At 36.7% G+C, this 8,671-nt stretch overlaps 1 protein-coding gene across 1 annotated transcript; it reads left to right on the top strand.

Moving 5' to 3' along the window:
• Nucleotides 1-262: 262 nt before the first annotated feature.
• On the top strand, nucleotides 263-8,660 carry LOC101858717 (sodium-dependent proline transporter; the record flags this gene model as incomplete). The annotated part of the gene is given in 8 exon segments (XM_005099967.2): nucleotides 263-611; nucleotides 3,272-3,404; nucleotides 3,959-4,074; nucleotides 5,078-5,200; nucleotides 6,179-6,303; nucleotides 6,821-6,933; nucleotides 7,569-7,700; nucleotides 8,370-8,660. Coding segments are annotated over 8 exon segments (1,100 nt in total), but the record flags the coding sequence as incomplete, so codon positions are not given.
• Between the last annotated feature and the right edge of the window lie 11 nt (nucleotides 8,661-8,671).

Raw genomic sequence — 8,671 nt, 5'->3', positions numbered from 1 at the left:
CCCCCCCCCATTTCATGTTTATGCGCCACAACTGTGGTGATCGTGGGTGTTAAAGTGTCATTGCAGTTATATGCCAAGAATGGAAACTAGTGAACTGAAGTCGTTATGCGCTGAATCATTTTAGGTGAAGCTGGGGGATCCTTTACTTTCAGTGTTTTCGATATTATGCTCTTAATATTCCGCAATGCTGTTCTTTAATACCCCTTAGCTGGTTCAGACTATTATTGACTGTGCGTGGTCGCTTCATTATTTTTCTCTACAGGAGTTGGTATTGCAATGAATATATCAGCACTGATATCCCAATGGTACTACATCACAATTCTGGCCTGGACGCTTGTGTTTGTTGCCCACTCTTTTCGCGACCCCCTACCCTGGACACTGTGTGGTCAGTGGTGGAACTCGGAAAACTGCGTGCTTACCTCTGGAGGCGAACGACACACTAAAATGCAAGAAGGAAATGCTACTCTGATGATGAATAATACTCTGGTGGTGAACGGTAGTGACGTCGGTCAAATTGACAACTTGACAATGAGTTACAACTTTACTCTGGCCAACATTAGCAGCCAAGCCAACATGAGCGCGGCTAAGCCGGCTAGCGCGGAGTTTTGGCTGTAAGTTTCCGGTACAGTCCAGTCCTACTCAACAAGGATGTGGACTCTTTTTATATACGCAAGCTGCTTTTATCTATGTATCTATGTATCTATCAATCTATCTATCTATGTATCTATCAATCTATCTATCTATCTATCTATCTATCTATCTATCTATCCATCTATCTATCAATCAATCTATCCATCTATCTATCAATCAATCTATCCATCTATCTATCAATCAATCTATCCATCTATCTATCTATCTATCTATCTATCTATCTATCTATCTATCTATCTATCTATTTATCTAACTATTTATCCATCTATCTATCTCTTTCTCTAGCTGCGAATGTGACGCTATTAATTGTTTTTCTATTTTTACCTTTTAATTTTTAATCTACAAACTATAAACTATTGTTCTCCAGTCATATAGTTCTAGAAAGGGGTTCCATGTTTCTCACAACTTGGAAATAATGACCACAGACTAATGTTATGGCTTTTTGACATTCCCATTTTCCTGTTGTTGCTCCGTTTTGGGCATTGTGTATAATCTATTATTATAATAATTATGCTACCATCTAAGGTAATGCATTCTTCGAATTGCTTGATGCTTAAAATGTAAAAATAACCCCTATCATTTGTTAGAAATGTTCTATGGAAATACTTTCTAAGATATCAGACAAAAAGCAGTTTTTCCAGTTTCATGGATTTATACTTGGTTAAGCGCTTTGCTTGTCTTCCAGTCTTCCTTCTTTTTATTGCACGGTCTCGGACACTTTGTCCAGCAACGTTTCCTTAAAGAAAGAAAGAAGAAAAGAAAGAAAGATTGAAAGAAAGAAAGAAAGAAAGAAAGAAAGAAAGAAAGAAACACTCCCCTTTCCAAAATGATGTACCCCTAAGCATTCAGTTTCCCCTTTTGTGATTTGATTGTATCAAGTACTTAATTTCCTTTAAAAGGGGGGGGGGGGGGGGGGAGGCGGTCTGGTTCATAAACCTATCTCGGTAACTAGGGCCTTTTTAGATAAAGCCATATTGCAAGGAGGTATAACAGACAAACATAGTATAATTGAATGTAAAATGTAACTTAAGCTCCTTTTTTGTTTAAGTCTACGGTTGCCATGGTAACGGGCCGCCATATTGAAAATAAAGCGCTTTCATAAAAGTAAAAAGGATGTGTTATTTACTAACCAAACTTGGTACATTGATAGATATGCCCAATACAAAATTTCGTACTGTTGGGATTTTGGATATCTTTAAAACAATTTAAAAGTTAGACATGGAGAACTGACCTGCCCCCTCATGCCTCTGAATTCGATTACATATTTATCCATGCAACTCACTCATGAATGCATCGATTTTATTTTCCGCCTTTGTAAAGTTAGGTTATGGTAAGAATAAGAAGGCGTGAAAGTCTCATTCGAATAAAAAAGAAGATAAAAAAGTTAATGAGAAAAAAACATCAAAAATTGAAGTTTTGAGAAAAAACGACATTCTATTAAATAGTAGGCAAAATGAAAGTTCTAGGACAGAAAATCTGAAAGATGATATTTGTAACACAAAGAGTAAGAACTTTTTAGATTTACAATTGATTCGAGTATTATAATACGTAAGAAGTCCGGATACCAAAAGTTGACCAAAAATCGCCAATTTAACCCCCCCCCCCCGCCCCCCCCCCCCTTTTAAGTTTTAATTCTTTCAAGATTAAAAAAAGATGTTGTGAAACGTGGCAGCTTTTCTAACCTTCAACCTTCTCTAACATTTTAGCTTGAAGGGGGTTATTGACTATTTTATTCTCTTGATTAATGTCTACCATTGTCACCGTAAATGGGTAATTGGAATAGAGCGCGGTCAATTACTAATTTTAGTTTCGTTTCTTTATTTTTTTACTTCCAAATATTTATTATACTTCAAAATTTAGGTTATACATTCGATATTCGAACAAACTTATTGAAAGGAGAAACGTCAGAGTATGAAGTGAGCATAAGATTATATTATAAGAACTGGATTTCAGCTAAAAGGTGTGCGGCTGTGTTACTTTTCGTCTCTATTCGGATTCCCATCCTGTATGCTTAAACTTTGAACGTTTTTAAGTCCTTTCATACCTATAACGTAGTCCTCTGGGGAATGCTCATTAAACTGAGAAGACGTTAAGCACATGCCATGCCCATATAAGTCTGAATAGATGCATAAATAATATAAGTGAATAAGAAAGAAGAGGTTGGTTTATTTGTTTGAGGAAAAGGAAGCGCATCGACGTTATTACAGCCATTGACTTTAGAGAAAAGGGAAGACAGAGAGAAAAAAAAAAACATAAGCGAAAAAAAGAAAAGAAATTGGAGCTACCCGTGGCATCTTCTTACCACCTGGAGAATGATCATGTCGGTCGAGCAGACATGGGCCGTCGGTGGTTTGTGGGTACTCTAGTGCGGTTTGCTCTTTCTTTCCTATAACATCTATTATTGTCCTTATTCCTCCACTTCGGTTTTTACTGTGTTTGTTACTCTCTTGTAACACTTCTAATCTTCAGCACTGATGTGACCTTATTGTGTTGCAAATGCCGAAAAACACTTACTGAAACTAAAGACAAGGACAATTTAATTCAGCACGTCTTTTTGAAATCACACAGATTTACGACACATCTTTTGACTTCCTTTTATTATTTTTATTCTGAATTGCAGGAACAATGTACTAGAAATATCTCCAGGATTTGGGCACATGGACGGCCTAGTGTGGTCTAACTGCCTCGCTCTTGCCGTAGCTATTATATGCGTTACCTTTGGTATTATAAGAGGAATCAAGTCTGTTGGCAAAGTAAGTTTTAGGTTAAATCTTTATGCCTCATCGTCAGTACACGCATACACGCATCATGTGACTTTCCTTTAACACCAATCCCTCTTTCATCCTTTATTGTTGTCATTGTTTGCAACGACCATTTTAATTTTGTCTACCAAAGCAACCTTCTTTGGAGCTTGGAAATGATACCCTAACTTCTATCTTGGATAAAATTATAATTGAGATGAAAGGTCAATTACGATGTGTCGATCTGAATTGAGCTGGTCTTATGTGACGAATACTTCTACACAGTAGCGGAAAGTTAGATATTCATTTGAAGTAGTCCAAAGATAATTTTGGGGACAGATTTCTTATGAAGTAGTAAGTACACATGTGGATGCATTTTTTTCATTCTGGTGACAAATGTTAATATTTTGATTGGGAATTAAAATTCTTAAATATAAAGATCTACAGTTTAAGACGAGAAAATATAAATTTCATTGCTGCTAAAGATCGATACATAATAATGTATCCAGACCATACCGATATTTCATTACGTTTTCCGCTTTCTTCTCCTACCTTCAACCACCCAGGTGGTGTATGTGACAGCCACCCTACCATACATCCTTATCACCGTTCTGCTGATCAAGGGCGCCACACTGCCGGGGGCTCTCGACGGTATACTTTTCTACGTCAGGCCGGATTTTTCGTAAGCATGCTTTATCATAATAATATATTGTCTATTTTGGCAGATCTGGTAATCCTTACATTTTAGTGGAATTTTGCTGATAAGATACCTAGATGTACTGTATGCAAACAAGCTAAATTTGGGCTCACAGAACATCGGATAAAATCGATGTGGAGGTTTTATATGCAGGTTGTTTTTTGTTGTTTTTCTTTTATTTTTATCTTGTACATGATGACTTTTGTTTGGGGGAAAGGTGTGGAGGGGTTGGTGGGTGGGGAGGGGGAGAGAGAATAATATCAGGTTATTTTGCTTTATTGGTGTATAAGATTGTATCACCCCTCTAGAACTCGCTGACATGTGATTTCTAAACGCTTCGACCCAACGTGAGAACAAACACAGAAAAAAGAAACAAAAGCTCGACAGTGTCAAGTCATCAAAGTAAATATGCCTCGTTGACGTGAATCAGGCGCTTGTCAGTTTGGGGGTATATGGAGTTATTGGTATAAACTTAAAAGCTTTTTCATTTGCCTTACTTTTGATGGAAAAATACCCATCTTAAATGAAAGTCAAAAGTTTGTCATTGAAGGAGGTATAGGTAGTTGGGTAACAGATGTAAGATTAGTGAGAAAATGGTCACAAGAATTTGATTACTTACTAGGCTGTAGTGTCCTTGAAAGCTGCAAATTTACGTATTTTGTACCTCTGATAAACATTTTCTAGTAAAATCCACCCAGAAATGTATTTCTAAGAGGACACCAAGGTATTGAGACTAACCCAAAACAAACTAAAAAAGCAATAACATTTGCCAACCATTCGGAAAAATGGTGATTTCTTCGATTTCCTTTTTTTTCGACAAGCGTCGGATTTCACTCTGATGTGACTCAAATAATTTGTCTCTGAGGTTCATATGTGTATAGAAAACCATGAACAGTACTCTATCACTTGATGTTAGTCTATTGACTATTCGTGAAGACTGGGTTAAGAAAATATTGCTAGTACTTTCGTTAGTGTTTTCTCTGCTCAGAAAACTATTGGAGACCAGCACGTGGGTAGAGGCAAGTCTCCAGGTGTTCTACTCCCTGGGTCCATGCTACGGCATCCTCATCACCATGGCCAGCTACAACAAGTTCAACAACAACTGTTTGAAGTGAGTAAATGCTATTACATATTATTATCCAAGGCACCTCTTAAATTTGGAAACATTAATTATGTTCTGCACATTCCTTGGACCAATGTGATTGTATACTTTATATTAATTGCATTGGGAGTTAAATATGGTAAAAGTGAGTAACTGCAAAACTGCAAATTATTTAAGGAATCTCTAAAAGCTGATATTTAATCTATTGAACTTTTGAAATAATAATTATGATTTGAACATTTCTTAGACCAAGATGATTGTATCCTTTATATTAATTGCATTGGAAATGAAATTTTTTTGGTGTGATTAACACTGCTTTTACAAATTATTTAAAGCACCTCTTGAAGCTAATAATTAATCCATTCGAATTTTGAAATAATAATTATGATCTAACGGGGTTTTTTTTGACCGAGATAATTGCATAATTTATAGAATTCATTTTATCTGTAAGGAAATAACACAGCAGATATTAACGGGAAACTTTCGACCTTCGATCGTCTCCTCTCGTACTTTGCATTATTTTGAGAGGTGTTACCAAATTTGGACAATCTCTTTCAAAACATGTTTTGAGAAAAAGGATTCAACTGACACTAGTCTTAATTTATTAACGTTTTGATCTTTCCTTGCCATTACCTAATGTACATGGAACTTTGGTGAAAGGTAGTGCAATATCAAACACGGGGCAATGGTGACATCTCAGTCCAGTTCCGTCGATACTCCGCGGAACAGCAATACGGAAGAAACGAAACAGGATGCATGGTTTAAAAGTTTGGTTCCGGTTCAGTTTAAGGTCTACCGCGATGTTTATGGTTTGAATGACGATCTGCTGCCGAAACTGTCCGACAACTGGCTTAGTTGAAAGTCTACCAGGCTTTGTATGTTTTGGACTTATGACAATTAAAATGTTATATTCTTTCATATTATAGCATACATACATGCATGAAATGTGCATAATGTTTTAAGTCATTATAATTATGAATCCTCTAGAGACTCCATTCTGTTGACGCTGTTCTGTGAGGGCACCAGTGTGTACGCAGGCTTAGCCGTCTTCTCTGTTCTGGGACACATGGCTCACACGCTGGACATACCTGTAGAAAACGTTACCAAAGCAGGTAGGCTGTTTTTCATACCCATCAATTCAGTTGCATGGACTGCGTCAGGACAGTTTTCATTCATTCTGTGCGAATATTGTTGTTGGTCCCCACGATTCTCCATGTCTGAAATCATTCTCAGAAAAAAAGTTGAAAAAAAAATTGGCAATGTTAATTTTAGTTTCAAAACTGATTATTAATTTGATTCAAGACCAAAAATACACCTCTTTTCTCACAGCGTCAACATTTAGTATCAGCACTGAGATTTGTAGAGATACACAGGTATTGTTTCACTACTCTCCTAGCATTTTTTGGTTGCTTTCTCTGACCTCTTACTTTCGACCTTCGTTTCTTGTAGTCTTTCCGCATTCTCCAGTGGCTGCCCTGTGAACAGAGGACCAGGATGAAATAATACGATGTGTTTAGTATAATTTTACTGTCTACATGATTTATTGATTTTAATCCGCATCTACTCTCGCGGTAAGCAATTAATTTTTCTTTTTGTCTTTTTCTTTAACACTACTCCCCAAACACGCAGGCCCTGGTCTAGCATTTGTGGTCTACCCAGAAGCAATTTCCTACCTCCCAGTGCCCCAACTATGGGCTGTCTTGTTCTTTATCATGCTCTTCACGGTAGGACTGGACTCACAGGTAAAAGATCTCTCAGAATGTAACCTCTTTTCACAATCCTTAATAAATCATATTGTGTTCCCTTCCACTTCTCTAATGCTTTCTTCCATTTGCTCCAAAGCCAGTATCCAAGTCCCTATTATTATAATCAATGCTGTTGTTATAATGTTGAAAAGAAGTGATCGTTTTGGAAGGTGGATGAACATTTGGCAGATGGAAGAATAAAGTTCTTGATCTAAAAGTACAAAAAGCCCACACAGAAACAGTGATTCAATTGAAAAGGAAATAAGGTTTAGACTATTGAAGATTTTTCCAATTATTGGAGTATTAGCTGGCCATTTTAGAACAGAAAGAAAGGTATGATAGACACAAAAAAAGAAGAAAATAGTACTTTAATCTCTGACTACCTTCCAAGATCGCCAATGTCTGGTTATCCAGAACTCAATTTGTTATTGATTGTAGTAATTGAAAGTGTTATACACACAGGATGACCCAATTAAGAACAAGCCAAGGCTAAAGGGGATACAACATCCCAGGTAAAGTTAGGCAACCTCGATGAATGTTTGTTACTATATATTTATCATGCTGCCGACTAGATCACTGTATTTGCAGGTTTATAACTTAATTTAAGTTTTTTTTGTTTTTTTTTTGTTTAGTTTGTCTGCATAGAGACTGTGCTGACGACTGCAGCAGATTTGTGGCCACATATCTTGAGACGCAGAGAAGTGCTGTTTAAATGTGCCTTCATGCTGCTCATGTATCTTTTGTCCCTACCCTTCGTGTCCAGGGTAAGACGATACGTTTAATACGTTGATATTTTAGTTTTGTATGCTCTACATAATATTGTTCATGGGGAGCTTCCTGCTTGTATTGACAGCATTATATCATTTTTGCTGCTCTTTATAAGGTTTCCTTTTTAATGAACGGCTCCTTTCGTTTTGATTGAATTTACTGTTGCGTTTTCTGCTACTGCACTGCTTGTTATTGATGTTGCTTTTGTTGATGTTGTACTTGTTGTTGTTGACGATGAACTTGTCCTGGATGATGTTGAACTTGTTTTTGTTGATGCAGTACTTGTTGTTTATTTTTTGTTGTTGTTGCTGTTGTTGCTGTTGTAATTGTTGTTGTTGATTTTGTTGTTGTTGCTGTTACATATTATTTGTGGTGGTGGCTGTAGATGGAGGAGGTGGGAAAACGTCTTATACCATTATTACTTTTTTATTTCTTACTAACGATAAGGATGGTGTGGACGAAAACAGTCTAGTTACTTTCGTCTTGGTCATTTAACTCACCACATTTAAATTCCATAAATTATTAGAAGAATATAATAAATGTGGGAGCTCGTGCGTACTCTTAGTCATCAATGTAGAATATAAAATTGAGCTGTAGCAAGGTATTCATGTACATCTACAATTGTGTACTTCTTGATAACCTATGCCAACTGTTCTCTTTTACAGCTCAAATAAAGAGCTTGACTTCCCTGGCTTGAGAAAGCCACAACAAAAAACAAATTCGAAAAGAAAGCTGTTGCTTTCATCTCTTCCCCCATTTTCTTATCTACTTTTCCTGTACTCGTAAGTAGCACGTTTTCTTATTTTTAACCTTGGCTATGCTGAGAATGCGGTGTATAGACTGTACACTTGGCTTTTAGCTTTATTGAAAATATTCACTGATGAATATGACAGTGGCGACGAAAAGGAATGGCTTGGTGGAAGAAAGAGAAAAACAATAATTAAGAGAAGGGGAAAGAGAAGGAGAT

Source organism: Aplysia californica, unplaced genomic scaffold, assembly GCF_000002075.1.
Source record: "Aplysia californica isolate F4 #8 unplaced genomic scaffold, AplCal3.0 scaffold00231, whole genome shotgun sequence".
Lineage (NCBI taxonomy): Eukaryota > Metazoa > Mollusca > Gastropoda > Aplysiida > Aplysiidae > Aplysia > Aplysia californica.
This window is presented reverse-complemented; position numbering and strand designations above follow the sequence as displayed.